We start from the raw sequence: 16,034 nt of genomic DNA, 5'->3' as shown, positions 1-16,034 counted from the left end.
AAAGGGAAGAATGATTGAATCTGGTTCCCTTCCTAAGACCTGAACCGATCTGTTTCTTCCTTGGCGAACCATAAATGCTAAGGCATCAATCTCGGTAAGGAGTCTTGGAGCTCCGCCTACTGGCGTATGAAGCCATTCGAGAACGCCATGTTTCTGCCACAATGCCCCCACTACCGTGGGGGTGGAGTTAAAGATTAGAAGATTTACTGGAGAGGAGGGGGAGAATCGAACGAGGTGCATGTCCTGGAGAGCCTGGTTAACTTTTTCCAGAGCCAAGGATGCTTCGGGGGTTAACATACGCTTTGAGGAGGGCTGTTTGTTTCCTTTTAACAGATCGAACAGTGGTTGCAGGCAGCTCGTAGGCAGATAAAGATACTGCCTAAGCCAATTCAAATTTCCAAGAAAACTTTGTAAAGAAGCAAGAGTGAGATTAGAAGGAAAAGTAACACAAGGTTTTAAAGGACGAATCTGCGTTAGGGAAATCTCTGAGCCTAAGAAAGATATTGGAGGGATTAGCTGTATCTTCTCAGGAGCTACATTAAGTCCACTTCTCTTTAAGGCAGGGATTAGAAAATCACGTAGGGCGGAGAGATCTGTATCTAATTCTCCCCATATTAACACGTCATCCATATAATGAAATACCTTAAGGCCCTTATGAATATATGGAAAAAGGGCAGATTTAACAACCTCTTGACAAATAGTAGGACTATTAGCCATGCCCTGGGGCAGTACCACCCATTCAAATCTATCGGCAGGGCTGGCATTATTAATAGAAGGAACAGAGAAAGCAAAACGTTTACAATCTTGTGGGTGTAAGGGAATAGAGAAAAAACAATCCTGTATATCAATAGCTATGATTGGAATTCCTGTGGGAATTGCGGAAGCAAGAGGCAAACCCCTTTGGGGGGAGCCCCAAACCTGCATGGTTTTATTAACTGCACGAAGATCTTGGAGGAGGCGCCATTTTCCTGAGCGCTTTTTAATTACAAAGACTGGAGTATTCCATGGGCTCCGAGAATGACGAATGTGTCCCAACGATAACTGCTCTTGGACGAGTTTTTTTAAAATTTCTAGCTTCTCCCTAGGCAAAGGCCACTGTTCCACCCAGACAGGCTCATTAGAAAGCCAATCTAAGCGGGGAGTTCTGTTACGAACAGTGGCAGTTAGTATTGGGGGTGCTGGTTGGGTCTAGCAGTCTCACAGGAGTGAGTGTGGTGTCCTGCAGAGGTGTCTGAGGATATCACTACATCTAAAGATTCCAGCAAGTCTCTTCCCAATAAATTGGTGCTTATATCAGCTATTAAAGGCTGAAAGCGTCCGGTAGTCCCTTCTGGATCTTCCCACACAAGGGAATCTCGTGTGCGGAATGCCTGAGTCAATCCTCCAACACCATGTAAGCGTGGTCCTAGGAGGAGTTCCCAACTCTGGGGAACCTCTGCTTGTCTTAATATTGTCTTATCTGCTCCCGTGTCAATCAAACACTTAAAAGGAATATTACCAATCTTTACTGTCATAGTTGGGTGACCCCTTTCTAAAACAGGGGTGGTCCATAAAATCTCAGGCTCTGAATTCGAGCTGTTCTCTTGCTCCAGCCGGTTATTTCTATGCTGGAAGTTCCCACATACCACGGGTTCCTCCTTCTGCTCACCCTCTGTTATTGTTACTTGGCGTGGTGGGTATAGCGACGGATTGGGTCCCAAGCTGGACTTCTGTTTGTGGAAGAAGGGCACAGCACCAAGCGGGCGACCTGCTTCCTTCCCTCTTGGGGGCGGGGCTAAGGGAAGCCCCATACCTAGTTTAAATCCCTGTTTACATTTGGCAGAGGCGTGCCGTTCCTATGGAACCTTGACCAACAATCTCTCCTCCAGTGAAATCCTTTCTGGCATCTGGGACAAGGCATTCGTGGTCTCTGATTCCCTGTCTGGATGCGGGGTTGCCCTGATTGGAGGCGGGGTTGCCCTGACTGGAGGTGGGGTCGCCCTGACTGGAGGTGGGGTCGCGGTCTATTTTCTGGACATTGGTTACGCCAATGCCCTTGGCGACCGCACTGAAAGCAAGCTCCTTTTTGCTTATGTAAGGTAGCTGCATAGGCCTGTAACATAGGTCCTTGAAAAGAGCTTGATCTGAGATCCTGTGTAGCTAGAATCCAAGTATCTGGGTGTTCATTTTTAAGAGTGATACAGGCCTGTCGAAAATGCGGAAGCATTCCATCCCAGACTATGGATCGCAGTAGGAGAAAACGAGCGTCAGGATTATAAATCTTCCTTTCCAAACTCGACTGGACCCTGGCAATGAATTTAGCGAGGGATTCATCAGGTTCTTGTTGCAGGGAGAGAATGGGGGCTGAGGCTGCTCCCATGGGTGGTGTTAATCGCTCCCATGCTTTTAATGCACACAGGCGTACTTGATCAAAATACCCCGCTGGAAACTTGGCTTCCGCCTGTTGAATCCCTGTTTCTAATTGGCCTGTTCCAAACAATGCATCAAAATTACCCTCTGGCTGATTTTGAATATTTTTCCGCGATTGTTGTAAACATTCATCGCGAAAGAATGCCTCCCATTGCAGGAAGAGGGGGCCTGGGAGCGTAGCACGAGTCACATCTCTCCAATCTTGAGGGGTATTAAGGTTCTGAAGCAGGCCTTGTAAAATGGACCTGGTCCATGGGGCATGAACACCGTCATCTTTGATAGCCTGGCGTAGTTCCTTCAGGTCTGTGGCGGAATATGGATACCAGGCCTGAGGTTTTTGTCTATTGGGGGCAACATTGACCGGAAATGTGTGGACTTCCTCTGATAAGTGTGTAGCGGTAGGAGGAGTCACTGAAGTGGAAGCTTCTGGACAAGTGGCCGAAGAAGTGGTTTTGGAGGCTACAGGAGAATTCGGACATGTGTCTATCAAAACAGGGTGGGGTGAAGAAGCAGCCGTGGAGGCAGCAGGAGGTTCCGGACACGTTTCTGCCAAAATGGGGGTGGCCGAAGAAGTGGCTGTGGAGTCCAAAGGAGAATTCGGACACGTGTCTGCCAAAATAGGGGCCTCAGGGCAAGATGCCAAAATAGGGGCCTCAGGGCAAGATGCAGAGGAATTAGGGTGGGTCAAGATCACGACAGGCCTTTGCTTCTTCTTGTTTTTAAGGTGCTGGTTAAGTTCTATGATTACTTCCTTTATCTCTTGGACCTCAGCCTCTAGTTTCTTAAGCCTTTTGAGAGGTTGCCCTATATATCCCTTAAAAGCTGCTATGATGATCAACAGGATATAAGGTGAAGCCCCGAGAAAAATGTCCCAGATATATAAAAATTGTATACTGGAAAAAGAATGCAGGATTTGGAAAAGATTTTCCATGGTGGAAAGATCTCCGGAAAACAATAAAAAAGAAAAAAAAATCACAGTGCCTTAACACAATATTGCAGATACCCAAAAGGTGTGTACTTATCTAAGATGTCTTCTTGTAAATCTGCTGCTTACGGGTCCCTGTTCGGGCGCCAGATGCCGGGATAGCCTGAGGGTACTTCTTCCCGAGCCGGTGCTCTCTGGGTTGGAGAGAACTCAACTGGAGCTGATCTAGGCTGCTGTGGGAGAGGGATCAGGAACGCGTGCTGCACCAACTTCCGCAGGAGATACACTCTGGAACTCTCGGAGCCGGAAAGCAATTTCCAAGTGTCTTTAATCAGAAGAGCAGCTGTTTTTATACTCTCCAAGTAGGGTGGAAACAGGATGTGATATAGAGAGGGTGGAGAGAAAAGTGACTGGTGAAAATCAGAGTGTGACAAGGAGGGGGCGGAACAGGCGAGAATCCTATAACTGAACCACCAATGCCCTGGAGTGCTTTATGTAAAAGTGATTTATGTAAATAGACCAAACCTTTGGATCAGTAAATCCCTATATAGGCATATGGATAAGAAGAAGCCAGGGGGAGATGGCAACTACCCAACAGCATCATGGTAGCATCTTCAACATAATGGCTGAAAAACATTAAGCTATAAAGCAAAATAAATTGTTTAATAATCAGGAAACTAAAGTTAAGAGTATAGCAGGTGGTGGTCCAGGATGTGGCACAGTGGATAAAGTATTGCATTCTCAACCATGAGGTTCTAAGTTCAATCCACAGCAGTACATGTACTTTATGTCTAGTTCTTTCCCTCTCTCATTCTTTCTTTCTCATAAATAAATAAATAAATAAATAATTTAAGGAAAAAAATCACCCAGCTAATAAGTGGTGATTTGAACCTGCACAATAAAATTAGCTTCTTACCTGGTTTAAACTGTATAAAATCTTAAATTACAGATGGATTAAAAAAAATAGTATAGCCAGTGAGATTTGGACAAAAATTTAGGCCATGTCTTCCTCATATTTGAAGAAGCTAGGTAGTCTGTTTTAAGTATATTACAAGAGGCCTATGACTTTACTAATTTTGGCCTGAGCCTGACAGCTAAAATGCAGGTGGGCTAAAAAGTATTGTCTGTGAAGATGGTATCAGAATTGGGAATAAGACTAGAAAGCTGGATCAAGGCAGAGAGTAGCTCCTAAATATGGGGAAAATATATCAATACCATTAACTATAAACCCCATAAATCTGATCTAGAGCCCATGTCTATTCATATTTAGCACAGAAGCTTGTGTAACCTCTGCCTCCCTGTAGGTCTAAGCTCCCAGTTATGATCAGAGCTAGGAACATTCTAGGCTGTACTCATTTCAAGACGAACCTTTCTTGAGTAGCAGAGTATGTTGACCAAGCCTCTCTTCCAACAGTGAGGCCGTTTCTACCATTGTTGTTATACATTAAGAGCGAAGTCCTGTAGAGGTCCACAAGAGGGTTGATGATGTTGTTCCTGATGGACATGACCATTGATGGTGGAGAGAGGGATCTGTTAGAGGTCTAGGCCCATCATATCTATGTGGGAATCCCAAGATTCCCTGACTAGTGCCCTGGATGATGAGGTGGCCTGGTAGTAACCAAAAGGGTCATCATTAGAGTGTGCCAGTCTCTTGCCCTTATCCAGCTTTTGTATATTTTATCTGACAGTTAGACTTAGAAGTGAAATAGCAAGTAGGTGAGGAGGGTATCTAGGTATAAATAGAAAATATTTGATTAAGTACATTGTGGTGTCTTCTTTAGGGCTTTTTACTTACTTGGTGCAGTTATTGAGTCACTATAGACTATTGTGCACTTTTACTTTTTTTCACTTATTTTTTCAGATTTATTGGGGTATTAATAGTTTAACAGCCACTATGATTCACCTCAGGGTTTGAGATAACATTGAAATAACTGTTAATATTTGCCGCTGTGAACTCTTAAAAATACCTTACTTAGACACAGTCAAGGATCTAAGAAATCTATTCCAAAGGGCCCATGACTTTACTAACTTTTGTCTGAGTCCAACAGCTAACATGCAGATGGGCTAAAAGTATTGCCTGGGAAGATGGTATCAGAGTTGGAAATAAGACTAGAAAGCTGGATCAGGGAAGAGAGAAGTTCCCAAATATGGGAAGAGTATATAAATACCATTAACTATAATCCCCATCATTCTGACCTGGGACCCATATTAAGCACAGGAGGCTGTGTAACCTCTACATTTTTTTTTTACCAGAGCACTGATCAGTGTTGGTTTATGGTGGTGTAGGGGATTGAACCTGGGACTTTGAAGCCTCAGACATGAGAGTCTGTTTGCATAACCATTATGCTATCTACCCCTGCTCTAACCTCTACATCTTTGAAAGTCTGAGCTCTCATTTTTTGGTCATAGCTAGAAACATTCTAGGCCACATTCATTTCAGGACCAGTCTTCTTTGAGTGGCAGAGTATGTTCACACAGTCTCCCTTCAGAGAGTGGGGAGGTCCCTACCACTGTTGTTCCACATTGAGGGAGCACTTTTACTTCAAGACATATATTTTCCCCTAACTTATGGATACATTTGCACATGTGTCATACATAAGAAATGACATCAGCAACAAATGCTGGTTGTGAGGACAAAGGAACGCTCTTACACTGCTGGTGGGAATGTCCATTGGTCCAGCCCCTGTGGAAAGCAGCCTGGAGAACTCTCACAAGGCTAGAAATGAACCTTCCTTATGACCCAGTAATTCCTCTCCTAGAGATATCTTAAAGATATCTTAAAGAGATATCTTAAAGAGTCAAATACACCCATCCAAAAATTCATAGCAGCATAATTCGTAATAGCCAAAACCTAGAAATAACACAGGTGTCCAACAACAGATCAGTGGCTGAGAAAGTTGTGATATATATGTGTGTGTCTGTGTGTGTATATATACACACACAGACACACACACACACACACAGACAATGGAATACTGCTCAGATATTAAGAATAATGAATCCACCTTCTTTAATCCATCTTGGATGGAACTAGAAGGAATTATGTTAAGTGATATAAGCCAGAAAGAGAAAGACAAGTTATGAGATGATCCCACTCAAAAACAGAAGATAAGAAAGAGGAACAGAAAGGGAAACACAAAGCAGAATTTGACTGAGTTTGGAGTATTGAACCAAAGGTGAACTCTTTTTTAAATTCATCCTTGTGGTTGTAGTGTACTCTGTGTTTCACATCTCACCTCTACCTCCTACCCCGAAATGGGGAATCAGAGGAAACAGGTTCCTGGACAAGTTCATTCACTCACTTGCTATTTGATATTGAGCAAGATATTTATCTTTGAGCTTTCTAGTGTGTAAAGCTGTTCAGTATGATAATGGTGATGATATGAAGCAGTGTGGCAGGTTTCTCTCTGTCTCTCTCCCTCTCTATCACCCCCTTCTTTCTCTATTCCTGGCTGTCTCCATCCAATAAATAAATAAAAGCAATAAAAAAAAGTTTCCTCAACATGTTTAAAGTCCACCCCTGCTGCAAACCACCAGGCGTTTGCCTAATCTTTTCATGGCTCCCTGCATCTCCTGGTTCCTTAGAGTGTAGATCATGGGATTGAGCATGGGGGTCAGGACTGTGTAGCTGATGGACACAGTCTTGTCCATGGGGAAGGGAGTGAAGGGCCGAGTGTAGATATAGATGCAGGGAATGAAAATCATAGACACCACAATGATGTGTGTTGTGCAAGTGGATGCTGCCTTCTTCCTCGCCTGCCCTGAGTGAGATCTCAACATCACCAGGATCACTGTATAAGAGATCAGGAGAATGATAAACCAGATGAGGACCAGCATCCCACTATTGGAGATCATGAGGAGCTCCAGGAGGGAGGTGTCAGTGCAGGCAAGTCTCAGCACTTGGGGAACGTCACAGTAGAAGTTATCCAGGATGTTAGGACCACAGAAAGGCAATGGCAGCATCAGAGCCAGTTGGACAATAGAATGGATAAAGCCCCCTACCCAGGCAGCCAACACCAACCCCACACACAATCGAGTGTTCATGATGGTGACATAGTGGAGAGGTCGAGAGATGGCTATATAGCGGTCATAGGCCATCACTGAGAGGAAGAAGACAGTTGCACCTCCAAAGACATGAAAAAAGAAGATCTGAGTCATGCAACCCTCAAAGGAGATAGTCTTGATCTCATCAAAGAAGTTCACCAGCATCTTGGGGGAACAGACTGTGGAGTAGCAGAGGTCTATGACAGCCAGGTTTCGAAGCAGAAAATACATGGGTGTGTGGAGCCGAGAATCAAATGTCACTGCCACCATGATAAGCAGGTTCCCCACCACGGTGGTGACATAGACAAATAGGAAGATCAGAAACAGGAATATCTGGAGCTCCCAGGTCTGTGAGAACCCTACGAAGACAAATTCTGATACCTGTGTGATGTTCTCTGGTTCCATTGCATCTTCACCCACATGCCTAGAGAGAAACTATGAAACACAAAAATCATGAGAGGTCAATCACTTGCCTTTGGAGGCTCAGTATTGAGTTGACCTGAGTTGCTGTTGAACAACATTTCAAGATGGAGCTCAGAAGAGCTCCACGGGGTATACTTTCAAGACTCTCACAGACTTCTCCCCGTTAGCCCAGCCTACATTGCATTGTAGGGATTATGGTCATTTCCCTTTTGTACCAAGCCATCCTTTCCATGGGTTTCATGTCTGATTCATACCTATGGTGCCCAGCATATGGCCTTGTAAACCTCAGGCTCCACAAACCCAACTGAGTTCATTAATGAATGGATAAACTTGGCAGCAAGTACCAGTCAGTGACTACAAACACCATCCTTGCTTAATTCTTGCAAGGATAACAAGACTAATGGTTATAGACTAATAAATAGATATTTCTTTATGGCAGAGGTTCAAGGGCCTGCATATGATTTGTGTTGAAGGAAAAGAAGTGGGAGCTAATATAATGGCTATTCAAAAAGATGTTCATGCCTGAAGCACCAAAGGGCTCAGGTTCAATCCCTAGCATCACCATAAACTACTGCTGAGCAATGCTGTGGTAAATTTAAATAAATAAATAAATAAATAAATAAATAAATGTATATATACTTGATTACTGAGAGAGAGAGAGAGAGAGATATGAGTATTAGAAAATATAATACCTCTTGGTCCATACTCCCAGAAGGATAAGGAATAGGGAAGCTTCCATGGAGGGGACTGGATATGGCACTCTGGTGGTAATTGTATGAATTGTAACCCTCTCACCCCACAATCTTGTCTATCATTATTAAAACACTAATTGGAAAAAGGAGTTGAAAAATAAGAAAACACAAAGCAGAGAACTAGGACTGGGTTTGGTGTATTGCACCGAAGTAAGACTAAGACTCTGGGATGAGAGGGAGGGTTCAGGTCCTGGAACATGATGGCAGAGGAGGACCTAGTGAGGGTTGAATTGTTATGTGGAAAACTGAGAAATGTTACACATGTACAAACTATTGTATTTTACTGTTGACTGTAAACCATTAATCTCCCCCATAAAGAAAAAAAGAAAGAAAGAAAATGTCATACCTGCCAATGCCCATGTCCAGCAGAGAAGCAATTACAGAAGCCAAACTCCCACCTTCTCTACCCAAAAACTATTTTGATCCCTACTCCCAGTGGGGAACTAAAAATAGAGAGAAGATGACCAGAGGCTCTGAACTCCAACTCCATCAGGACCCAGAGATAAAAGAGGAAAAATGTAGGGACATTTTGATGGAATAATAGGTGTATGTGTGACTTGGAAATGAAGAGAACATGGGATGCCCCCCAAAAAAAATCCAGCTATATACAAATATAGGCATATAGTTGTAGAAATAATAGTTAATCCATGTCAGAAACCTTAGGAGAACTGCTGCAGCTTCCAATAGATAGAATGAGGATCCAGAACCCTCCATACCACCATAAGTCAGAGCTGAGCAGTGCACTGGTAAAAATAAATAAATAAGTAAATAAATAAGAAGAAGGAGAAGGAGGACAAGAAAATATCATGTACTAATCAGTTCAGAAGCACATGAGAAGAGAAGCAACCAGATGATCTTGGCTGAAATGAAGACAGGATGATTAGGACTTCTCCTTCTTTTTCAAATAAAGATTTCTCTAACAGCATTTGTCACCACACAGACAGCTAAAGTGGTGCTTCAGATTAGTCCAGGACACATTCAAAATTTCCATATTTTAAAAGTTATGTGGGGGCTAGGGAGATAGCATAAAGGTTATGCAAAAAACACTTTCATGCCTGAGATACCAAAGATCCCAGGTTCAATTCCTAGTACCATCATAAGCCAGAGCTGAATTAAATAAAGTGGGAAAACATATATAAAATGTATGTGAAATACCTATTTGACACTTATTTCTATAAAAACTTTAGGAATTTTTTTTCTTAAGTAAGTGTTACAGGTTGCAAAACTTTTGCAAGACCAAAGTTTTCTGGCAAACAGAGGTGAGGAAGAAACAATTTAATTGAGTAAGTGAAAATACGAGATCTTTCACTAAAAAATAAATTTTTGATAAGGGGGCTTCCCAAACTATTAAGTGGGGAAAAGAGAGTCTCTTCAATAAATGGTATTGGGAAAATTGGGTTGAAACGTGCAAAAGAATGAAACTGAACCACTACATTTCACCAGACATAAAAGTAAACTCCAAAAGGATCAAGGACCTAGATATTAGATCAAATATGTAGAGGAAAATATTAGCAGCACTCTTTTCCATCTATATTTTATGGACATCTTCAATAATACAAATCTAATTGCAAGGAAGACCAAAATAAAAATAAATCAATAGGGCTACATCAAATTTAAAAGCTTCCGCACAGCAAAAGAAACCAGCACTCAGACAAAGAGAATGGGAGAAGATATTTACATACTATATATCATACAGGAAGCTAATATACAAAATATATTTTTTTAAAAAACACCAAATAAAAAAAATGATCCTATCCAAATGTGAGGAGAGGATATGAACAGAATATTCACCAAAGAAGAGTTCCAGGGTTCAGGCCATGGCATATTGGATTAAGTGCAACATTACAGTGTACAACAGCCTAGATTCAAGCCCCAGGTCCTCACCTGCAGGGGCAAAGCTTCACAAGTGTTAAAATAGGTCTGCAGGTGTCTATCTTTCTCTCTCCCTCTCTGTCTTCCCCTCCTTTCTTGATTTCACTCTGTCCTATTTAATAACAACAATAACAGCAACAAAATGGAAAATAAATGGCCTCCAGGAGCAGTGGATTTATATGTAGTGCAGGCACTCAGCCCCAGCAATAACCCTGGAGGGGAAAAAAAATCTCATTTCAAACAGGAGAGAAAAGGAGGTAGGGTGTTATTTGAGATATACTGTTGCAAAACTATTTCCTCTAACCAATCAGGAACATGTGCTTGAGCCTCCACCTTAGAAGAAAATCCCAGAAAATACAGAAATCCTTTCCCTCCCTGATCCCCACCTGGTATGTGGACCAGACAACAATTGCAGATATCCTTTTTTTAAAAAAAAAGCAATTATTTATTCCTTTTTGTTGCCCTTGTTGTTTTATTGTTGTAGTGATTATTGTTGTCATCATTGTTGGATAGAACACAGAGAAATGGAGAGAAAAGGAGAAGACAGAGAGGGAGATAGAAAGATAGACACCTGCAGACCTGCTTCGCCACATGTGAAGCAACACCTCTGCAAGTGGGGAGCCAGGAGCTTGAACCAGGATCCTTACGCTGGTCCTTGTGCTTGGTGCCATGTGCACCTAACCTGCTGTGCTACTTCCCAACTCCCTGTAGATATCCTATTTACAAGGGAGCTGAATGACTAGTTAGTTCATAATGTACCTATACTAGTAGACAAGTAATTAGTCACTTAAACCATATCATGAAAGTTTCTATCAACTTTGATGGACAAGTTTAAGAAATAATTACTACTGAATTACCAGTGAGGTAGTACAGTACTCAAAGTATTACCATGTTTATCTCATCTCAAACTCACAAGTAACCCCAAATATATATGTGTGTGTGTGTGTGTGTGTGTGTGTGTGTGTGTGTGTGTGTATGTATATGTATATGTTCCAATATGCTGAGGATTATCAGTTCCTGGTAAACACAGAGCCTCTCTCATGGATGGTCCCCAAAAGAGTATTGAAGGCTGAATGGTGACTGGAGGGCAGGAATGGGTCAAAACACCAGAAGAGATGAAAAGAGAGAGTGAAGGCTGGGTGAAGGAGCTCAGTTTAAAAGGCCTTGAAAAGAACCCAAGAATCCTAATTCCCAGCATAACCAGAGTTACAAATCCAGAAGCAGCATTTTCAGTATGGACAGCCTCCTTTCCATAGACGCAGAAGAGTCATTAAAACTAATGTATATATTTGGGACTCATCATTCCATTTACATACATGTAGACAAGGCTTGAAAGGTGTCTAGATGGGAAAGAACATAGAGACACAAAGAAAATGTGCAAAGTATGTGTGTGTTAAGGAACAGAATCCAGGCCAGTTTCTGTGGCTACTCAATCTTGTCTTTCATCTATCTTGTTCTTGGAAAATCTCAGTCTGTCTTGTTCTAAAAATGGGGGTGAATGTAGCCTATAAACATCAGCAGGCTTTGCTAATCATGAGGTTTAAGAGAAAGGAGAGTCAGGTGGAGGTAACAATAAAAGGGAAAAAGTAATGAAAATCTGAATTGAGTGTGAGAAGCAGCATACAGAAAGAAGAAGGAGGACGATGGAGGAAGAAAAGAAAAGGTGGGAGGTAAAGGAGAAAGACTGGGTGCATTATCTTCTAGGTGTGGGAATCATTTATGTGTGTAGGAGCTAGGGAAGCACTCAGCTGTGTCTGTATTCTGCTCTCACTCCACCTCTTGGTCCTAAATTCTACCCTATACATAAACCAGTAGACAGAAGAAGTCTTAGTTCTTGGTAAAATCAACTGTTCTCCATATTTCAGTCTCTCAGAATTCTTGCTCAATGACCCCCATGTCTTCCCTTCATTCATTGTTAGTCTTAAAATAGACTCTGCCTGGAGACTTCCTTTTAATTTTTCTTTATTGAGGGTATTAATAGTTTACAGTAGATTGTATATGTGTAACACTTCTCAGTTTTCCACAGAATAATTTAATATCCTCTCAGTCCTCCTGTGCCTTCATGTTTCTGGACATGAACTCTCTTCTCCATTCCAGAGTCTTTTACTTTGATGTAATACACAAATCTGGCTGGAGACGTTCAGTGCTGACTTGCTCACAGGAAGGACACTGGACCACCACTTACCTCCAGGCTAAAGTAGACAAGCAGATTCAGAGCTTCCCATCTTCCAGGTCACCCTTTTCCTGCAATTCCATCATCTTGATCTCTTTTAGACCAAGAATACAGATAGGGTATTGATCTTAAGGGAAAAGATATTCCTCAGAGGATAAGACTTGGGCCTGATTCATGAGTGAAACTGGGCTTAGGCTGCTGAGGATAAGAGCAATGGGAGTTATTAAAAGGTGCAAGAGCTCTTGCATCAGACACACATAATCACTGAAAAACTGTCTTGAGGACAAACACTTTTTTTTTTAATTTTTTATTTAAGAAAGGATTAATGAACAAAAACATAAGGTAGGAGGGGTACAACTCCACACAATTCCCACCACCCAATCTCCATAACCCACCCCCTCCCATGATGGCTTTCCCATTCTCTAGCCCTCTGGGAGCATGGACCCAGGGTTGTTGAGGGTTGCAGAAGGTGGAAGGTCTGGCTTCTGTAATTGCTTCCCCGCTGAACATGGGCATTGACTGGTCGGTCCATACTCCCAGTCTGCCTCTCTCTTTCCCTAGTAAGGTATGTCTCTGGGGAAGCTGAGCTCCAGGACACATTGGTGGGGTCTTCAGTCCAGGGAAGCCTGGCCAGCATCCTGGTGGCATCTGGAACCTGGTGATTGAAAAGAGAGTTAACATACGAAGCCAAACAATTTGTTGAGCAATCATGGATCCCAAGCTTGGAATAGTGGAGAGGAAGTGTTAGGGAGGTACTCACTGCAAACTCTAGTGTACTTCTGCTTTCAGGTATATATTTTGCAGTAGTTTATGGATACGTGTGAACATGTGCTCTCTCTCACAGAAACTGGTGTATATCTAGGTTTGGGGACTTTGTTAGAAAGTGAACCACCTGAGATGAAATTAGAGTGTACTATAAAAGGAAAGGTCTCACCCGAGTAATGAAGCTGAAAGGTTGTCATTCCACACGTGAAGTCTCTGGACACAGTCTGAGGTGAAGCATGTTGAGGTGGCAATCGTTGTGTTGGTTAGGTTGTGATCGGCGGATGCAATATTATTTGGTTTGGATTGGGAGATGCATACGGGAAAGTGGGCCCTATCCAAGGGTTCCAGGACTGGGGGAAGTAGGGGCTCTATAGTGGAGATGTGAGGTTCCTGCTGTCTTAGGGTTCAAAAAGACAATCGATAGTTAATGTTATCATCACATTATTTGTTAATTGGGTTACAAACACTTTAAGGGGAACTGATCACAGAGCAAGATTAAGGATGAGAGTTTTTTAATTATTATTTAAGAAAGGAGACATTAACAAAACCATAGAATAAGAGGGGTACAATTCCGCACAATTCCCATAACCCGATCTCCATATCCCATCCCCTCCCCTGATAGCCTTCCCATTCTCTATCTCTCTGGGAGTATGGATTCACGGTCGTTGTGGGTTGCATAGGGTGGAAGGTCTGGCTTCTGTAATTGCTTCCCTGCTGAACATAGGCATTGACTGGTTGATCCATACTCCCAGTCTGTCTCTCTCTTTCCCTAGTAGGGTGGGCCTCTGAGGAAGTGGCGCTCCAGTACACATTGATGGGGTCGTCTGTCCAGGGAAGTCTGGTCAGCATCCAGAACCTGGTGGCTGAAAAGAGAGTTAACATACAAAGCCAAACAAATTGTTGAACAATCTTGGACCTAAAGACTGTAATAGCGCAGATGAAGTGTTGGGGGGTATTCCCTGCATGCTCTCGTGTACTTCTGCTTTCAGGTATATATTTTTCCCCTAGTTTATGGGCACGGGTAAACCTATGCTCTATCTCAGGGGACCTGGACTATATCTAGGTTTGGGGACTTTATTGGGGAGTGGAACACCTGTCATGGCATTAGAGAATACTGTGAAAGAAAAGGTCTCACCCGAGTGATGAAGCTGAAGGGTTGTCATTCCACACCTGAAGTCTCTGGTCACAGTCTGAAGTGAAGCATGCTGGGGTAGCACTCGTTGTGTTGATTAGGTTGCAATCCGCGGATGCAATATTATTTGATTTGAATTAAGAGCAGCATGCAGGAAAGTGGGCCCCACCCTAAGGTTCCAGGACTGGGGGAAATATAGGCTCTATAGTGGAAATGTGAGGTTCCTGTTGTCTTAGGGTTCAAGAAGACAATGAATAGTTATTGTTATCATCACATTATTTGGTAATTGGGTTAACTTTGGAAAGTCCCTTTGATAGGGTTTGGGGTATAGTACCCAGCATCTTGTATATAGCTGTGCTATCGGTTGCTTCTGTTCTCCCTGGTCTAGGCTTTTGGGAGAGAACATATCAAAGACAGCCTATGTATTTAAAAGACTCAGTCTGTGTTTTTTTTTTAATTTTTTAAAAATATTTATTTTATTTATTTATTCCCTTTTGTTGCCCTTGTTGTTTTATTGTTGTAGTTATTATTGTTGTTGTCATTGTTGGATAGGACAGAGAGAAATGGAGAGAGGAGGGGAAGACAGAGAGGAGGAGAGAAAGATAGACACCTGCAGACCTGCTTCACCGCCTGTGAAGCAACTCCCCTGCAGGTGGGGAGCCGGGGTTCGATCAGTCTGTGTTTTAAGAAGTTCTAGACATATCATCAGTTTTTCGCCTCTCATATTAATTAAATAGTAGTTTATATAATGTTTACACTTTAATAGGATTGTACATAAACACCACTCCCACCACCAAAAGACTGTGTCCCATCCCCACCGCCCCCCCCGCACCCCCCCCCAACCATGCCGGGAAGCCCAATGGCCACCCTCCCCTTCACCACAGTGTTTTTACATTGGTGCCCTGCTCTCCATTTAATCAGATCCTGCTTTTAGTTTCCCTTTCTGTTCTTCTTTCTCAACTTCTATTGATGAGTGGGGACATCCCATACTCATCTTTATCTTTCTGACTTAGCTGAATTAACATAATTCCTTCTAGCTCTGTCCAAGATGGGTCAGATAAGGTGGGCTCATTGTTCTTAATAGCTGCATAGTATTCCATTGTGTATATGTACCACAGCTTTCTCAGTCACTCATCTGCTGTTGGGCACCTGGATTCCTTCCAGGTTTTAGCTATTATGAATTGTGCTGCTACGAACATAGATGTACACACATCTTTTTGGTTGGGCATTATGGAATCCTTGAGGTATATCCCCAGGAGAGGAATTACTGGGTTATGTGGAAGGTCTATGTCTAGCCTTGTAAGAGTTCTCCAGATTGCTGTCCAGAGAGGCTGGACCAATTTACATTCCCACCAGCAGTGTAGAAGGGTTCCTCTGTCTGCACAGCCTCTCCAGCATTTGTTGCTGCTGTCCTTTTTGATGTATACCATTCTTACAGGAGTGAGGTGGTATTGCAATGTTGTCTTTATTTGCATCTCTCTGACAATCAGTGACCTGGAGCAGTTTTTCATATGTTTGTTAGCCTTTTGGATCTCCTCT

The 16,034-nt window shown here is 42.6% G+C and overlaps 1 protein-coding gene across 1 annotated transcript; it reads right to left on the bottom strand.

Moving 5' to 3' along the window:
- Nucleotides 1-6,841: 6,841 nt before the first annotated feature.
- LOC103125365 (olfactory receptor 4D1) lies at nucleotides 6,842-7,783 on the bottom strand. Its single transcript, XM_007536139.2, has one exon. The coding sequence runs from the start codon at nucleotides 7,781-7,783 to the stop codon at nucleotides 6,842-6,844; it is 942 nt and encodes a 313-aa protein (XP_007536201.2).
- Nucleotides 7,784-16,034: the final 8,251 nt, after the last annotated feature.

The sequence above is a fragment of the Erinaceus europaeus genome, chromosome 12, assembly GCF_950295315.1.
Source record: "Erinaceus europaeus chromosome 12, mEriEur2.1, whole genome shotgun sequence".
NCBI lineage: Eukaryota > Metazoa > Chordata > Mammalia > Eulipotyphla > Erinaceidae > Erinaceus > Erinaceus europaeus.
Note: the sequence above shows the minus strand (reverse complement) of the source record. Positions and strands in the feature narration are given on the sequence as shown.